At 39.9% G+C, this 19,847-nt stretch overlaps 1 protein-coding gene across 7 annotated transcripts in view; it reads left to right on the top strand.

Annotated features, from left to right (window-relative positions):
* The window catches only part of DOCK4 (dedicator of cytokinesis 4), a 435,939-nt gene that overhangs the window by 396,128 nt on the left and 19,964 nt on the right, over positions 1-19,847 (top strand). For all 7 annotated transcript variants that reach the window (XM_070617599.1, XM_070617602.1, XM_070617597.1 and 4 more), the window contains 5 exons: positions 706-792; positions 2,587-2,691; positions 7,733-7,874; positions 9,506-9,672; positions 12,392-12,478. In XM_070617599.1, coding sequence (XP_070473700.1) covers positions 706-792; positions 2,587-2,691; positions 7,733-7,874; positions 9,506-9,672; positions 12,392-12,478 — 588 coding nt within the window. The remainder of the gene's footprint in view (positions 1-705; positions 793-2,586; positions 2,692-7,732; positions 7,875-9,505; positions 9,673-12,391; positions 12,479-19,847) is intronic.

Here is a 19,847-nt window from a genome sequence, read left to right as displayed (position 1 = left end):
CTGGATTAGACCCTCACAATTTACATGCGCATTGGAGCCAAGCGAGGAATCTAGTGTGTCGGTTGTGGATAATTAGGCCTTAGGAGTCGGTGGTAATTCCCCCTCAGCACCAAGGGCCTGTTTATTCATCTACTGGGCTGTTGTGGAACTGTAGTTATTTCAAGATGATGCTGCTGAAATGACACCAGAAAATGTTTCTGCACCATATGTTAATGCCTGTTGTGATAGATTATCATTTCCAACTTCCTAAAGATTTTTAATAGTTTACATGTTAATTATGTGCTGTTTTCCTGCTTGATGTTGCACTGATACTATTAAAAGTAGGTTATACAGATTAAGAAGTAAGACTTGGGGCCAGCCCGTGGCCAAGTGGTTAAAGTTCTGCACGCTCCGCCTTGGCATGCCGGGTTTGCAGGTTCAGATCCTGGTACAGACCTACTCCACTCATCAGCCATGCTGTAGAGAGGCATCCCACATACAAAGGAGAGGAAGATTGGCACAGATGTTAGCTCAGGGCTAATCTTCCTCAAGCAAAAGAAGAGGAGGATTGGCAATGGATGTTAGCTCAGGGCTAATCTTCCTCACAAAAAAAAGAAAGAAAAGAAGTAAGACTTGATGATCTGAAGCAGTCGTATCCTGACCTCTGGGTGGAAGTAAGTAAATGTTCTGGGATCATTAATGTTTACATTATTCATTTGTCCACAGTGTTGGGAGAATGGCATCATCTTGTGCCGGAAGATAGCAGAGCAGTACGAGAGTTATTATGACTACAGAAACCTGAGCAAGATGAGGGTAAGGTACCTGGATGCATGCTGATCAGGCTGTGGCATCCTTTTTTGATTAGTTTTCCAGTACTGTTCTATGAAATTAACTTTGTGATCATCTTGATGTGCCTGGTAGAAAGCTTTTTTAAGATATGTCTTTCCTCTGAGGCATACTCAGCTATTTATACAGAGAAATAGCAAGTTGATCTGCACGATGCTTTTGATTAAGATACAAAAAGTGAGCCCTTGATCTGTTCTAGACGCTGCGTCTGAACTTCACAGTCTGCTCCAGGATGAATACTTTTAGTTTATTGAGGGAAATCTCCACACTGCTTGAAGAGCTTCTCACTTGTACACAAATCTCTGTAATAAGATCCCATTCTTAGTCCCATAATCTGTACACTAAATAGGAGAAATGGCTAACTGACCCATTTTTAAATATTTTGGGGCTAAATTCCATAGGCGTCAACTCTCTTTAGCTTCAGAGATATGTTTTTATTTGTTAAATCTAAACCAAGGTCTTAGTACCTAAGGTCAAGGAGTTTAATGTTCTGTGTCCCTGAACCAGATGTGTTATACCTTCTTTTCTTTCAGGTTCAGACAAGTCCTTCTTGTCTTCCAAGTCCTTCTTCAGAGTCATGAATGTTTTGTGTCATCTTGTAACGCTTAAGCTCTTCAGGGTTTCTAAAATAGGATCAGCTTTTATGTATTTTTAAAAAAAGATAATGATGTTGTCTTTGAATTCTGAGGTAGCACTATAAGAGATGATATCGTAAACCTCTAACAGCTCGTAAAATCCTTTACACCATCAGTAACTTATTTAACTGGCAGGAGCCAGCCCTGTCTTTTTGGCACAGTATTTAACGTCAGCGGTTCATCGACATTTCTCCTAACATGAAAACCAAAGAGAAAAAACCTTGTTTTAGCTTCAGTCCATCATGCTGACTCTGGGAGGCCCTGCAGTTTTGTATAAAAACGTTGCCGTGCTTCTCTTGGCATCCTGTCCCTGTAACAGAAGCGAGGTTACAGTGTTTACCCGTGAGTGCCCTTGGGTGCCGTAGTCACTAAGATTTTTATAAACCCAAAACATTACACTTCATGCCAATTACTCTTTCGGGGGCTGTTACTGGGGGTGGGGGGAAGGGGGAAAGTTTTTAAGTGCAATATTAGTCTTTCTCTGGAAACCCTGGGGATGATAATGCCACAAATGGGAAACCATGAGCTTTATGAGCTTCATAGTTCCAACAATGTCAAAGACACACTAAGAGCTTTCAGCCCAGACAGCACTTTACACTGTGGGCTTCCTTTGGTTTGCTTTGTCGGTTTATCCCTGTCCAACCTGTGCAAGGTTGCCCCTTCCAGGTATCCTGAATCACCACGTCCAAGGAGAAACACAGCCACAGGTGAGTGCATCTGGCACTAGGATTCTCCAGAAAGGTTTTGCTGCTAATGTTCATGTTAAGAAAATATTTCCTCAATAGAATGTGCATAGAAATCATTTTCTCTGGTAAGGACATGTAATAATATACTTGATCCTTTTTTAAAGCAGAGGTCAGCAGACTACAGCCTGTGGGCCTCACAGAATGAGTAGTTGTGACAGGGACCATATGGCCTGCAAAGCCTAAAATACTCATTCTCTGACCATTCACGGAATAAGTTTGCTGATCCCTGCCTTAAAGCATAGAAAGGGAGTCAAACCTTCTTTTTCACAAACTGAATTAAAATGGAGTTCTCCTTTGTATAGAGGAAATATCCTCTTCCAAAAATTGGTGGGGCTGAAAGATGAGATAAGATGATTAGAATTTCTCCTGTGCTTTCCTAGATGATGGAAGCCTCTTTGTATGACAAAATTATGGACCAGCAACGTCTTGAACCAGAGTTCTTTAGAGTTGGATTTTATGGAAAAAAATTTCCATTTTTCTTAAGAGTAAGTAATATGCTACTTAATTTGCCTTTATATTCCCAATATAGATATCCAAATCAAGAAAACTAAGATACTAATGACATTTTATCCTTTTTAGACAGGTAATAACATAATGAGATTTCTTTTAACCTTTTCCTTTGCAAACATCATACTAATCTAGAATGCTTTGTTCCGAATGATTTCTCAAGATGGCAAACAATCTTTTGATTTTTCTTCCAAAGTTTCTAAGTTTACTATACTTCATGAGCAATCCTTGGTGATTGTAGTTGTTTCCTTTGTGTGATGGATAGTCACTATCCTATTCGGTCTGCAGTTTCTGGAGAGTTAGAGAAAAATAGCAGATCATGGTGGAGGCTGGGAGTTGTAGACTATAGAAAACATTGCCGATTCACATCATGTGGAAACCCTACCTCCAGAATCATGTGAAGCGTGTTGTTTGGCCTAGTTGATGACTTTGTGAAAAGGTAAATGTCACCCAGCAAAGAGATCCAATTTATTGCTAGTACAAATTCTTTCTACAAAGGAAAATTTTCCAGACATTCTAAGGTACCTACTGGATAATAAAACATTTGACTCCATTCTTGTGATTTTTCACCTCATGCCAAGTAATATCTTATATGCTTGATATTTACTGAACACTTCAGTATGTGTGTACATCTTACTTATATGAAAACATTGGTGGGGAGAGGAAATGGAGCTCCCCAAGCAGCTAAGGAGAAGTGTCTGTGGTAATTTGTAAAATTGAGTGAATTCATTACAAACTTTAAATCTCGATATACAAATATTTTGGTATTTGTGTTGCCCTTAATCTTGCTTTAACTATCAGTACTTATGAGTAGATATAGGTTAGGGGTACTTGAAGGAGAAGGGAGAGGAGAAAGATTTGGCTTCATTGTTTGTTTAATAATAATTGATCTGCCTTTCAGAATGAAAGTTTTATACGTATATTTATTTATTCATATATTTATATATAGTCATATATATATTCCAAAATATCCAAACACCATAGGCAAAGATTCATTTTAGTATCACATGGAACAAACATTGAAATGACAGGTTGATATCATTTTTAATTGATTGAAATGACTGTGTTTTTGGGTGCCACACAGACATAAGTAAAATCTCCTTGTTGGGTTAAAAGAGAATCCACACGATGTTGTGCGTAGTCACAAAACTCACTCTGAAGATGGGTCTGCCTAAAGACAGAGGGGAGCTTGATCCTGAATCAAAAACAATGACAAATTCAGAAGACTTGCTGAATTTGAAAGACTAAATTTTAAAAGTGGACGATGCTAGGCCTGGGCTGACATCATCAACCCCCTGCGGAGGGCACATGGCCTGGATCCAGGTTCCGAGTGGAGTGAGAGGCATTCTAGAGCTGTGAGCAGCACAGAGGGCCATAGACCCCATAAGAGACCCCACAGGAGGGTCCACATGTGACCCTGCTACAGCAGACCCACTTCCTCTGTTGGCTCAAAATCATGCAAAGTAAAAGATTATGTTTCTTCCATATCATACTCAAGGCTAACTGACCCATTATACACAGTAGGTACAGTGGTTAGAGACCATAATAGTTTTAGATGGCCCACAAAACTTGTAATTTATTGTAAAAATCAGAAGGAAAAAGGGAATTTTCAGGTTGAAAAAAATGTTACAATATATATTATATTGTATATTATACATCAGATAATATTGATATACTTGTCTTTATACCAAATCAGTCATACAATATGATTTTTAATGTTTTTTGAAGGAAGGGGCCCACAAAAGTCCTAATGTAGCCCTAATCAAATTCTGAGTTCAGCTAGCCAGTGTACTGTGAAGTACCCTAGACATCTGTCCAGCTTATGCAATTAATGTTAATTAAAGTATAAAGTTAAAAAATAAGTGGTAGTTTAGGAGCCATAATTTTAAAGGAAATTTAGCAAATAAATTTTGTTAAAAAGTCAATTAGAATAAATCAATCTCTATATCATCAGTCTTTTAAAAACAGCTTTTCTAACTATAAATGACATTTCCTTCAAAATGAAAGAGAAGGGTCACCCTCTATTGGTTTCTAGAGGGCATTGCATCCTTCAGAATCATGAGCCTAGACTTCTTAGAAAACCAGATTCTAGTCACTTCTTCTATTTTAAAACAAGCAAATATTAATATTAAAAATTTCCTTTCTATTGATCAATTTCAGGATAATTTTTAAAGCTCAAGTACAATACATTTATATAATTGTATGCTCTAAGTAGCTTTTTTACCCTCATGGAAAATGGGTTCTTTATGGACAATGTTTTATCTGCATAGGGTATCTCTGGATAATGATTCCTCTGGGGAGACAGACTGAGGTCAAGGATGGGAAAAAGATAGACTTTTCATTGTATGCTCTGTACTATTTAGGTTTTTGTTTTTACCCTAAGTATATATTTCTTTTTCAAAAGAAAGACAATAAAAAATCTTACGTATTAAAAATTTGACCAAGCAATTCTACTCCTAGTATATACTGCAGAGAGTTGAAAACATACATCCACAAAAGACCTATACACAAATGTTCATAGCAGCATTATTCATAATGCCAAAAAGTGGAAGCAGCCCAAATGTCCATCAACTGATGAATGGATAAACAAAATATGGTATATCTATACAATGGAATATTCAGCAATAAAAAAGGAATGAAGTACTCATATATGCTACAAAATGGAAGAACTTTGAGAATATTATGTTAGGTGAAAGAAGCCAGTCACAAAAGTCCACAAGTTGTATAATTCCATTCATGTGAAATGTCCAGAATAGGCGTATCCACAGAAATAGAAGGTAGATTAGTGGTTGCCAGGGCCTGGGGGAAGGGGGAAATAGGCAGTGACTGCTAATGGGTATGGGTTTCTTTTGGGGGTAGTGAAAATATTCTGAAATTAGATAGCGTTGATAGTTGCACAACTCCGTGAATATACTAAAAACAACTGAATTGTACACTTTAAAGGGGTGAATTTTATGGTATGTGAACTATATCTCGATAAATCTGTGATTTAAAAAAAAGCATTGATGGGGGAATGCTTAATTCCTTTTTATTTCTTGGCAACTCAAATATCAGACCCCAAATTTATTTTTATCTCAAAACGACTTCTTAATACCATTGAACAACCATATGCTAGAAGTAACTCTGCTGATTTCACAAACTCTTGTTACATATAAGCATTGCTTTAAAAATGTTTCGGTTATTAGAGTATTCAGATATTTATTTTGGGACTTCTGTAATATGCAGGAAGGTATGTATTGTCTTGTTTTATCAAACAAATTTATCGGGTTTTTTTTTTTTTTTTTTTTGGTGAGAAGGATTGGCCCTGAGCTCACATCCGTTATCAGTGCTCCTCACTTTTTCTTTGAGGAAGATGAGCCCTGAGCTAATATCTGTGCCAGTCTTCCTCTACTTTGTATGTGGGATGCCTCCACAGCATGACCTGATGAAGGGAATAGGTCTGCACCTGGGATCCAAACCTGCAAACCCCGGGCTGCCAAGGCAGATTGTGTGAAAGTTTGACCACTCTGCCAAAGGGCTGGCCCCAATTTATTATCTTTTGAGTAGAATAAAAAAAAATAAAGCATCAGAAAATAGAACTTCTAGCTAGAAAGTTTTAAATATAGGATTCTTTTGGGGTCCTGATTCCTAGGTCATCTGTCTTAGCTTGTGTTTTCCAAAGGATCTTGATTTGTTCAGGAGTTTGTGGGGAACTGTGGCAGGTTCTCACAGCCCAGTCCCCACTCCTATTTCCTCTACTTGCCTGCAGCTGCTTTTTCTCAGCTGCACCCCTGAGCCCCCTGCCCACTGGTGATTTTTAGCTTCCTCAGTTTTGCTCCTAGTTCTTCCTTAGGGCATGTTACACTATCATGGGAACTTCATGGAGCTGAGAAACCAGACCACAAACCACTCTTTTTCATAAAGACCGTCAAGACATGCTCTCCTGCAACCTTTCTTGGTCTTGGTAGCTCTTAGGAGTATTTTCTGGATGTACCAGGCCATGTTCAGAACACAATGACCTCAGGCCTTGGACTCAGACTCGAGTTTGAATGTAGTTCCCCTGGACAAAGTACATAGTGATCTTGAGCCTTAGTTCTCTGATTATAAAATTGGGCAGGATGGGCAGGTAACTGCCTCTCAAGCTTTTTTGGGTTAAATAAGATAATGTGCAACGTGCCAGTCAATGACTGTGCTCAGCAATTGTAATTTCATTATCACTAAACTGTCAGAAAGACTTCCCTCATGTCTAACCCAGTCATTAAGGTACTCTTTGGAAACCTGCCCATCTTTCCAGCTCTCTGCCCTACCTCAGGGATAACCTCCACCATTCCTACCTAATGAGAGGGAGTCCTGACCCACAGAGTACTCGTATCTATTGTAAAACAAAACAAAAAACAGACAAAAATATGTTCAACATTTATCGAGCCCCTAAAACTCCTAAGTCTTAGCTTCTGCCAGTTAATAGGATTCCTGGCTACAGGAGGCTGAGCTGGGTTGATGAGGGCAAGGAAAATTCCCACGCCCGCCGTATTGAGACCCGGAATACACACCTGCTCAGCCTTCCTTTCTGCAGAGGGATCTAGTTAATGAAAGTGTTAAGGCTGATCTCTGTGGTCTTTTTAAAAAGAATGCAATAAAATGCATTTTTAGAGATTGCATTTATTTTCTTTTCCTCCAAATTGTTAGTTTATCTACGTAAGTTTGATATCCAGTTTATAAAAATAATCTTTAACACGTGCTCGTTAAGATTTAGAGGAAGCACGATTGCTTTGTGTTTCGTGCTCTGAGAATCAGATGCCTCTTTGCACCTCATGCAAGTGAACTGGGAAGAGTAAGGCAGGCTACTGGGTCTTATTAAAAGCAACAGAGAGTGAAACTCATGATCTTTGCCGTGCATTTTAATATTTGGGCAAATTTTTCAGACTGTTCCAGTGCATTTTTTTGTTGTTATAGTCTATTGATGTGGGGCATGTGCTCAGTTACTGCCAGTGTCATATTTTTTTGGCATAGTCTTAATTTCTTTTTTGATTTCGCCTCCAGAATAAGGAGTTTGTGTGCCGAGGGCATGACTATGAGAGACTGGAGGCCTTCCAACAGAGAATGCTGAACGAGTTCCCCCACGCCATCGCCATGCAACATGCCAACCAGCCCGATGAGACCATCTTCCAGGCGGAAGCTCAGTGTATCCACACCTAGAAAAGCTGGATTCCAGTTAGAGTGAACTGGCCATTAGGTGCAGAGCATTTTCATGCTATTTCATGGTGCTTCAAATACCAGCAGGGTCACCCATGGTGGACAGGTTTCAGCAGAGCTTCCAGACTAAGACAGACTAGGAAGAAGGACCTGGCCAGTCACTTCTAAAATAATTGGCCATGAAAACCCTATGAATAGCAGTGGAGCACTGTTTGATTTAGCACCGCAAGATGAGAGGGTGATGCGAAAAGACCGGGCAGGGTTCCGCTCTGCTGTACACAGGATTGCAAGGAGTTGGAATCAACTCCATGGCACTGACAACAGGAATTTTCATGTAAGGTTATTCAGTCCCTGGCCCCTTTTCAGTTGCCATGTTCTTACTCTCCCTCTTTCTCATCATCTTAATTTTAGCTTAGCTCCTTCTAAACAGAATTGTTCTATTTATTATCATGATGTCAGTTGAAAAGAAATTCCTTCAAGATTCTGTTAAAGAATTTTTTTCCTTTTCTGTATCTCAACCCTGCTTTTAAAGCTCTCTTAGTGATTTCCTTTAGAACAATTTGCGTATCATATGGAAACTACTTTAGTTCAAGGAAATAATAGCATTATGTTTACTGACACATTTCATTCACCCCCTTTTCCCCTGACATTTTTATTGTGAAATGAGGAAGGGAAGAGAAAGAGGTACCCCAGTATCTTTTGAGGGCTTTTAGCCAAGGCATCTGGGACAGTCTTTTATAATTGCTATATAATTGACACTCCTATTGTCTAAACATGAACAACTCAACTGAAATTACATAGGCCTTAGAGACAGAGGGAATTCACCCCAGCATGACTCTCTGAATCCTTCTGTCTCTTCCTGAAATTGATGATCTTAAAGAAGACCAGAAACTCCCACTGATAATTATGGATCCCATTTCAAAGCAGAAACTAAAATGCAACAGAAGCAAGTAATTACACAAAGGAAAATATTATGCTATCCTTGTTTGAATGAGAAGGAGGTAAATATACAATTACAATATAGGTAATTTTTTAAAATATCAGCTACAACTAAACATTCTGCTTATCAATACAAGATATGGGAGAGTGGATACCACAAATGTGGGAAGGCTGCAGATACAGCATCACACAGGTAAATACAAGTCACTGTTGTGTCTTTGGTCATGGTTGTGTGGGTATTTATACATTATTTAAAAAACAAATAAAGAATGGCCATGCATGGACTAAAGAGTATCTCATGCATGAACTAAAGATAACAAGGATTAGAATTAATACAACTCTGAGTACCTGAGATCTAAACCATTCCCACCCATCCTCACCAAAAAAAAAAAAAAAAAAGCAAAAAGAAAAGCAGCGATAAATAAATTCACAGGTCATAGAAATTTTAAACCGATACTTTTTCAGAGTCACCTACCTAAAACTAATTCAAGGCCTGTTTTTTGAGAAGTGATTTGCTATGAACTGAGTTCTGGGGACCTTCTTGGCAGTTTTTTAAATTACTTCAACCCAAACGGAGACACCGGATGGTTACCATCCTTTTCTCTCTGCCACAGCTCAGCTCAAGCCAGATTTCCATGGAGTTTGCCAAGTTGGGTTCCCTCCTTGACTCTTTAATTCTAGATTTGCAGATCTATGCTGTGACTCCCATTCCGGAGAGCCAGGAGGTGCTGCAGAGAGAGGGTGTTCCAGACAACATCAAAAGTTTCTATAAAGTGAATCATATCTGGAAATTCCGTTATGACAGACCATTTCACAAAGGCACTAAAGATAAAGAGAATGAATTCAAGGTACTGTGCAGTTCTTATTACATGCCGTTTCCTCACTTAGACTGTGAGCTGCTTGGGGTAAGACTGGCTAAATATTTACTCAGGATAGTGTCAAGTGACGGAACCAGAAGGGACCGGAAATCGTAGTCTAGTGGTTCTCGAACTCTGCTGTGTATTCGGGTGACATGGGGTGCTTTCTAACCGAGCAGATTTCTGGCCCCCAGCCTGGAAATTCTAACTCAGTAGGTCTGAGAAAAGCCCCTGAAATTGGCTTCTTTGTGACAATTCCAATGCCAGTGGTTCTAGGACCAGTCTTTGAGATTTCATTGCTGAGCTCAGTCCTCTATTCATTCCTGTGGAACCACTTGTGGGACCCTCAGGATATGTATTTTCAGATTCAGTAGAGTGCAATGAGTAAAAAATACCTAATGAAGGGGGAAAGAGGATTTCTGAGAAAGAGAAGGGTTGGGTAGACTTCTGGTACAATGGGAAGGTTCTATGCCATCTTCTGCTGCTGCTTCATCTGAGAATGGTGTGTGATTAGGACTTCCTAGATGACACAGAGTAAAAGCAAACCAAAGACTCCTTGCATGTTTTGAGTTCTCTGGTGTGAGTAGTTTCAATGTGCCTTGCTAATTAAGAGCTCCTTCAGCCAGAAAGGAATGCCGCTTCTTATAGCCCGACTGTGGGGAAAAGAGCAAGGTTGTTCCACAGGTAAATTATAATCTGCTCTTTCCTTGACAACAGTGACATAGCAAGACCAGATAGAGCCCCAGGTAGTCAGTATTTTCTCCTCCTAAATAAAGAATGCAAAGCAAACTTACTGCTATGGGTTAATTGGCTTAGCTTCTTTCACCATAGTTAGTTTCTACTTATGCTGGGAAATGTTCTCCTAACACTGTCAGTAATGATTGTCTCATGTTAACTCACCTTGTCACCTCCGCCTAAGTGTCAATTCCCAGTGCTCCCAGCAGTAACTCTAGAAATTATTCACAGACAAGTGATCAGAAGGGGAAGCTGTGATAGTTGCGTAGTGTGGTGATGGGACTGAAACAAAGAGCAGGCCTTTGTGCAAGGAAGTTTGATGGGTTAAATACCAAGGCAAGGAAACCATTGGAAAACAGCACTGTGATGTTCTTGAAAAGATCTCTGATTATTTTCTAGTCCTTTTGGATACTTATATTTTTCTTTTTTTCCCTCCAACACCAATTAAAGATCATTAGTTTATGATATAATTTTCATTGCAGTCGATTCCAGTGAATAGGAAGTCAGGCAATTGACATGCTCAGTCACGTTCTAATTACCCATAGACCCTGCACTAGAACCTGTGCCTTCTGATACCTCCTTCTCTAGGACGTTTTCCACTGCACCACATTTCCTCGTGGCCGTCACTTTAAATAGTGATCAATGGTATAGCAGTCCCTCTAAAAAAATAATAAATCTGGCTCCTTATTCCTGTGCTTACAGCCCTCGGCATCTGGCTCCAGCCCACTCATCCCCCTGCTCCCCTCAGCTCCAGCGACTCCGAATTTCTCTCCCCATCTCTTGCCATGCCCTTTCACAAGCCGCCCCACGTCTCTGCGCTGCTGCTTCCTGCTGTCTGCAGTGCTTCCCCCACTCTCCGCCTGGCAAACTCCTACTCACTCTTCAAGATTCCGCTCACGTGTCACCTCCTCCGAGAAGTGCTGTCCTCCTCCCACAGGGTGGCATGGCGTGCCTGCCTCTTCCTCTGCCTTCTCAGCATTCCTGTCGTTTCACCTCGAGTCCCTATTGATCCGCTTCCCTACCTGCCACCAGAACACTTGGAGTTCCTGTCACAGGGTCTCTGGCATAATCATTTCAGTGTATCTTGGCTGGCACAAAGAAATCCTTCCACTTTCTGTTGTTGTTGAATAAATGGCACTATTTTAGGAATTTTGCAAAGTTTATTATCCTTTTGGGAATGCATTTTGTTTAATAAGAAAAACGAGGCATAGATACAGAAACCTGGTTGACAAAAGAGAAACCCTCCATCCACAGCAGCGCTTACCAAAGGCAGCTGTGGATTCACGTGTCGTGGGGGTGCTTGTCCTGGCCAGAGGGAGCCCCAGCTTTTACATACAGATCCTCCTGCTTTACAGCAGTTCAGATGGGCGCGAGACAGTGTGGCACAGGGGATCTGGCAACAAAAAATCAGAAGTTCTTGTGGCTGGTTCTAGTGCTGGCTCTACACGTAATTAGAAGAGAGCTCTGAACAGGTCACGTTGCCTGTTTGAGGCTTAGTGTCTTCATCTTTAAAACAGAAAGATCAGGCTACATGATTCCTAAAGCCTTTCCTCCTTTAGGATTCTGTTATTCTAATCCTGTGTTGACCAGCTGATACTGCTACCCCTTCTAGAAAAAAATGGCTAGACCCCTTGAATGAAGAGAGTTTAAATTAGAATTTTAGAGAGATAGTGAAGAAAATAATGTGATGGCTTGTTTTTATATATTTAAGCTTGCTGTCTGAAGTAGATCATTTATTCTACACAGAAAAAAGTTTCAGACAATATACAATGGAATTATTAACATAAGCTCCAGCAATGTCTTCCTGTGATCACTTCAGGAGTGCAAAGGGATTGCTGAAGTCCAGCATGGATACTAAAAAAAAAGCTGACAGAAATAAGGGAAACTGGATAAAATGGAATGGCAAACATTAGTCATAGCTCAGTAACTAGAAAGCAGGACAACCTGGGGACTTAATTTGTTTCGTGTTTCCTAGAGTCTCTGGGTGGAGAGAACGTCATTATACTTGGTGCAGAGTTTGCCTGGAATTTCCCGCTGGTTTGAAGTGGAGAAGCGTGAAGTGGTAAGGATCTGAGCTTATTCTCAAGTTCCTTCTCATCACAGCCGCTCACCTGAAGTCATGCCATTTATTAATTGCTTCTGCTTTTGACTCAAAGTTCCTAGAAGCATCCTAGTAAGTTAGTGAATATTTATGATATTGACCACTAGACCAAGGCTTGAAGGGGAAGATTACTGTTGTCCTCGTTTAGCCAGCCAAAGGGATTCCTCAAAAATAACTATGACTGCAGCATGTCAACAACTCGGGCCCTGAGTTAGAAGAACTGGATTCCAGCTCTCCTAATTACTATAGCTCTGTGACAGTCTATGCTCACTGTGTGCCAGGCCAGTGCAAGAAGGTTATCTGCATTATCTTATTTAATCACCATATCAAAGCCATGAGGTATGTATTCTTATCCCTATTTTCACTAGTTGTGACAAGAGGTTAAAAGCCTTTGCCAGAAGCCCCATTGCAAGATGTTGGAAAAGGATAGGCTCAAGCCCAGATTTTTCTGACTCCGAAGCCAGTTATGTTCATCTCTTTTAGCCTTCGTTTCCTGATGGTCAATGTGAGGCTAGTGGAAAGCTCAGGACAGACTGACACACATTAAGGTCACGCTGTTACAGTTCACAGTAGAAGGGATGCTGGTGCGTTGGTCTCACTAAGCAGTCCTGGATGAACACCAGCTAGAGACTAATGGGTGTCATTACAGAACCTAGAAACCACAGCACCCAAGTACCCTTTGCGTTGTAAAATATGCTCCCAGCTCCAGGCCCCAGTTGTGGTGAACAGGGAGAGCAGTTGCTGAAGGCAACCACGTCTGGGGTGAGACCCCACCCTGCTCCCTGGGCTGCTCTTCAGGCTGCCAGCACCCTGATGTCAGCCCTACAATCTTGCAGCCTCCCTTCTCCCTCCCTGAGTACATCCCTTATGGCTGAAGCCAGCCCTTTGATTGCCACAGTTCTCTAGCTCATGGAAAATATGCCAATTGTGCAAATATAACTTAACCCCTTCCTTATTTAGGTAACAAGTCCGCTCTGTCAATGAATAGGTGAGAGCAGCTCCTGCCCAAATTGTCTTCCAAGAAAGGTTTGTCCTACCTGAAATCTCTCTACCCATTATCGTGTTCAATTAAGACAAGGATTTAATGGCATTTTCATTTTGCTGTGTCAAAGAATTCATATAGCTCCCTAAACAAATTGAATTCAATTCATTAGATTGCCTCAGTGCAGTTGTATTTCTCTAGGGTCTGAGTCAAAGGTCCTCAAAGCTGGTTGCTTACATGGTGTACCCCAGTGCCTTTCATGGAAGAGGAGAGGCTGCTGAACATGGTGCTCAGAAAATCGTATTGTTGTGCTTCCTGCTCGGTGGCACGGGCCCAACCAGCAGAAATGTTCTGAGTCATCCATGCTGCATTAATGATTCAGAGGACCTTTTCAGCTCCTTAGTGCCCAGAGTGTTAAATTCTGTGAAGTCTCAGCAATGGTCCTAACCTTCGAAATATTTCACACACGCACATGTGCACACACACATGGACACAATGCTCATAAAAAGCAGCATGCTGATAATGATTGAAGGAGCATTACTAAACACAGCCTTTCAAACCTCAGCTGCCTACTTTATTAGAATAGGCAATCTTATGTTCTGTCAAACAGAACAAATCAAACTGAGTACTTTGTTCTCTGAACACAGCCCACTCCTAACAACCTTGTGTCTTTCTCTTGTTCCCGCTGCCTGGAATGTCCCCACCTTCTATTAAAGTTGCTAGTTTACTGCCTTAATTCCTAGTGTATGAGGTCCTCCAGATCAGGGGCACATAGTAGGTAGTTAGTAAGTATGTACCTAACTGAACTGAAATTCATTATGTACGATGTCAAAATCTAAAAGATTCTGAAAATCTACAGACGTGTTCCTAAGTTTGACTCCAAAACTCAACTGGTGATAAACCTGATCTGATCTAATGTAAGACCTATATGATCTTTAGCTCACTTAATATGAAAAATATTCATGAGTTTTACTGCAGAAATGTTAATGCATTTGATTAAAGGGAACTTCCGCAGACCCTGCTTGAGGATTACATAATATACTCTATGTGCCCTATATTACCTTTCTAGAATCTGAAAAATTCTGAACTCTGAAACATCTGGCACCAAAGGTTTCAAATGAGATTGTGGGTCTTTATTCTCTAAATCATAGCCCCAGAATATATTATCCCATTCTTTCAAAGGCAACAATGGCTTTGAACTGCTGTTTTCTTGGTAATTGTTTTTACTTGTTTTCAGAAAAAAATATCTAGTTTTTTCTGACTAAAAAGTAAGCTTTTAAAAATTTTAAATAAGATTAAAAAAACTGTCAAATAGAATTTGCAAATAGTGATTGTTTTAAGCTCCAACCAAAGGTAATGAGACTATTATTACACCTCGCATCATATCCATCAGAAAGTCCTGTGACTCTACTTTCAAAATTATCCAGAATCCGCCAGTCCTCAACGCCCCCACTGACAGCGCCATCTAGTGCCTGATTTCTGCAGTCATCTCCAAGAGGTCACCTGCTTTGACCCTCCCCTCCTGCAGTCATTTCTGTACACGGTAGCCAGTGTCCTTTAGAAACTTAAGTTGTATCGGACAAAAGTAAAGAAAATATAGAACAAAGATGATTTACCCATTATTTTACTTCAACAACTATCAAAAAGCCCAATTTTGTTTCATCTGCACCTCTACTCATTCTCTTTCACGCTGAATTATTTTGAAGTAAATCTCAGACATCATATTATTTCGTCTATAGTTATTTCAGTAGGTATATTTTTAAAGAATAACCACAATACCATACATTACTCCATCTAAAAAAATTAACAATAATTCCTTGATCATAAAATATCCAGTCAGTGTTCATTCACACTGCACCAAGAGTCTATTTATTTTAGGGGTTTTTGTTTGTTTGTTTGAATCCAGATCCAAATAAGGGCCATACGTTGCAATTGGCTGAAATGTCCCCTAAGTCTCTTTTGATCTATAGGTTCCCCCAAATCACTCTTTATTTCCTTGTAATTTTTTTGTTGAAGGGACCAGTTTGTTCATCTTGGATTATTTCCTTGAGTCTGGATTTTGCAAATTGCAAACCAGTGAGGTCACTTAACATGTCTCTTTGTTCCTGTATTTTGTAAATTGGCCGTTAGATCTAGAGGCTTGATATGGTGTTATTTTGTTTTTATTTTTGTTTTATTTGGGGTGGAGGTTGTTTGGAGTTTTTTTGCTGAGGACGATTGGCCCTGAGCTAACACCTGTTGCCAGTCTTCCTCTATTTTGTATGTGGGTCACTGCCACAGCATGGTGTAGGTCTGCGCCCAGGATCCGGACCCAAGAACCTGGGCCGCTGAAGCAGAGCCCACTGAACTTAACCACTACTCAGGGTCAGCCCCTTGTTTTGTTTTTTTTTGCAAGACTACTTCATAGGTGATGTTATATGCTCTGGTTGTCTCTTTTCTTGTGATGTTGGCAGCCACTGATGATCATTGCCCCAGTCCATTAATCTCTTAGGGGTTACAAAATGGTGATACTTAATCATTCCTTTATTTATTCATTGGATAGTTCTATAAAGAGAAGTGTACTCACGTCAACTATTTGATTACCCTGAAGTATAGGAAAGGAAGGATAATGCTCTATTCTTTCCCTTTATTTACCAGTTTTCAAAATAGTAATTTGGTTCCCTTACACCCTACAAAAATGGACAGAGAGGCTTTTGTTTAGTTGTTTTGGTTTTTGGTTTTGGGGGGATTTTGAGGAAGATTAGCCCTGAGCTAACATCTGGGGCCAATCTTCCTCTTTTTGCTGAGGAAGACTGGCCCTGAGCTAACAGCTGTGCTCATCTTCCTCTACTTTATATGTGGTACCCCTACCACAGTGTGGCTCACCAAATGGTACCATGTCTGCACCCAGGATCCGAACCAGCAAACCACCAGGCTGCTGAAGCAGAACGTGCAAACTTAACTGCTGCGCCACCTGGCTGGCCCTGGTTTTGTTTTTAATATCATTAGTAACTCATGGACTTAAATATATTTGTTTCAATCCATTACTCTTATTAATTTTCAAATTGTTTCCTTTTTTATTGTTTTCGAGGAAGATTGGCCTTGAGCTAATATCCATGCCCATCTTCCTCTATTTTATATGTGGGACGCCTGCCACAGCATGGCTTGATAAGCAGTACGTAGGTCCACACCCAGGATCTGAACCAGCGAACCCTGGGCTGCTGAAGCAGAGCATGCGAACTTTACCCCTGTGCTACCAGGCCGCCCCTCAAATTGTTCCATTTTGCCCATTGGGAGCCTCTTCAAATTGACTGACTCATGAGGCTTTTGACAGTATCCAAGTTGTCTTTGTTGCTGGGCTAACACACAGACCCATTGTCAAGTCAGATGTAGGAATCTGTGATCTTCCCCAGCAAACAAGCTCTGCTAATAACCTCAAGGCAATCAAGAGGCTAGGTTGAAGCTGAAAGACATGGGAGACCTCAAGCCTTGTCCTCCAGACCCTTCTTTCCCACATCAGTAATAATAATACTTCAGAATAATAGATGGAGTTTGTTTTTTTTTTATTGTTTGTTTTTTTGAGGAAGATTAGCCCTGAGCTAACTACTGCCAATCCTCCTCTTTTTGCTGAGGAAGACTGGTCCTGAGCTAACATCCATGCCCATCTTCCTCTACTTTATCTGAGGGACGCCTACCACAGTATGGCTTTTGCCAAGCTGTGCCATGTCCACACCTGGGATCTGAATCAGTGAACCCTGGGCCACCAAGAAGCAGAACATGCGAACTTAGCCGCTGCGCCACCGGACCAGCCTCCTAGATGGAGTTTCTGAGCAAAAGTCACAGGGTTCCTCATATGTGGGGCACATTTAAATTATGCAGCTTTCCATTTTGTACTCTAAAGAGTTATGAAGCTTCTCAGAGACATTCTTTAGGGAATCACGTTTCGTGGATTCTTGGTTGATTTACTGTATGCAATCCTTTAGCTGGAGACTTCCTGTTAAGGGCATTCTGTAGATAACATTTCTTCCTTCTAGCATTTAGTTTTAATCTGTTTATTTGAAGGTTCAATTGACAGGGAGGTAAGACCAGGTCACCTGCCTTTTCTGTTCCCCAAGGACATTCCCCCAGTAAAGAGAGTGAGTGGACCCCGCCCAGCTGCTGTAATGCCTTGCTCCCAGCTGCCTTCCTAGCTTATTGGTATGATAAGGTATCCTGGCTCACTTGTACATCTCCTTGCCCAGACCTGAAAGCAACCATTTCTCCAATGACTCCTGATTCTTTTTAGGGAGCCGGAGGAAAATAATTCTTCGATGAACATTTTGTATACACATTATGCTTTGCACGCTTCTTTGACTGTCTTAGATAACTTCCCTACAAGTGAATTGATCTATCAAAGGGTCTGCAGTTTACCCTCTGATTCATGGATCAACGATGACGTGTATCGGTTTTTGCTGTGTCTGGGTGGATAAGTGTTCTTAGAAATACCCATTTTCCCGTCACCTTCTCCAACACTGGGTGATGTATATTGTTTTAATTTTTTGAAATAATAGACCAAAAATGATCATACTAGAGTGGATTTTTGTTTTTTTGGCATTTGTTGAATGCTAGAAAAGATATGTTTTCATGTATTTACTCTATTTCTTTTGTGAATGCATCAATCATATCTTTTGTCTCATTTTCTTTGGTGTTTGAGAAATATTAATACTTCCTCTGTAATATATGTTGGAAATATCTTCCCAAGTTGTTGTCTTTTGCCTGTGTTTATTGCATTGTGTTTTGTTTACTTTTTAAATTTTCATATTAATAGCATTTGAATGTGTAAAGGTGAGCGTGAATTTCTTTTTTTTTTTAATTGTGGTCAAAAACACAAGTTACCGTCTTACCGTTTTTAAGTGTATAGTACAGCAATGTTAACTATATGCACATTGTTGTGTGACAGATCATTTTCATCTTGCAAAACTGAAACCCTGTATCCGTTGAACAACAATTCCCCTGTTCCCCCTCCCCCTAGCCCCTGGCAAACACTGTTCTGCTTTCTCTTTCTGAGACGTTTTGTTTACTTTTGCAACATTCAGTTAATCAGAGCTCTCAGACTTTTCCTTTATTATTTAGCTTTTGTCATCGTAAAACAAAGGTTTAATGCCACAAATAATTAGAAAGTAAGTACCTGTTACCACCACTCAGGTAAAGAAAAACAGAACATTGTCATTAGTAGCCTAGAGGCCTCCCATGCAGCCTTTCTCAAGTACAGCTCCCTCCCTTATCCTGACGTTTATGGTATCCATTCCCATAAATGCCTCTCTAAACAAATCTATTTAGTTTTGCCTAGTTTTGAACTTTATGTCACAGTGTCATACTGTGTATATTCTATTGTAACTTGCTTCTGTCACTCAGGATTATTTATAATATTAGTCCATATTATTACATATGACTGACGTTTGTTTCATTGCTGTATACTATTCCATTGAATCAACATGCCACAATATTCTTATGCATTCTGTTATTGATGGACATATGGATTTTGGAGGTGATTGTGAACATTTTTGTACATGTTTCCTGGTACACATGTACACATATCTCTTACTTCATTTTTCCTCAGATATATGTCTGGGGATAGAATGGTTAGACTGTAAAATATAATATATATATGTATGTACACACACACACATATACTTATATATATTTATATGTATATCTTCAACTTTAGTAAATAATGCCAAACTGTTTTCCATAGTGATTGAACCAATTTGAACTTCCAGTAGCAGGAACTGAGAGATTCTGTTGCTCACATTCTCACCCTCATTTGCTATTGCCATATTTATTTATGCCATTCTGGTGAGTGCTTAATAGTATGTTACTGTGGTATTATTTTCTACTTCTTTGATCACAAATGAGGTGCAACACTTTTTCACATGTTTACTGGCCATTTGGGTTTCTTCCTTTGTAAAATGGCCATTTAAGTCTTTTGCCCATTTTTTTATTGGGTTGTTTCCCTTTTTTATTGGTTTGTAAGAGTTCTTTATATATTCTTGACATAGGCTTTTTGATGGTTTTACATGTTACAAATTTCTTCTCCTACTTTCTGGCTTCTCTTTCCTTTATAGTGTCTTTTGATGAATGTGTATTCCTAATTTTGACATAGTCACATTATTCTAATACTTTTCAGTGTTGCCTTAAGATGATCTAAGTGACCTTTAAAAACTCTTAATTTGTTTCCTTAACTGAAAGAACCAATATTTAAATGTGCTTATGGTAAGCTTGAATTACTGCACAGCTGAGAGCTTGGCAGACCTTGTCTAGAATAGAATGTCAATGACAGTAACAGTCACAGTGCTGTACATCTGAAGAGCACTTTCATCATTTTCACCA

This window comes from Equus przewalskii, chromosome 4, assembly GCF_037783145.1.
Source record: "Equus przewalskii isolate Varuska chromosome 4, EquPr2, whole genome shotgun sequence".
NCBI classification, from domain to species: domain Eukaryota; kingdom Metazoa; phylum Chordata; class Mammalia; order Perissodactyla; family Equidae; genus Equus; species Equus przewalskii.
The sequence above is the reverse complement of the archived record's forward strand: the minus strand, read 5'-3'. Positions and strand labels throughout refer to the sequence as shown.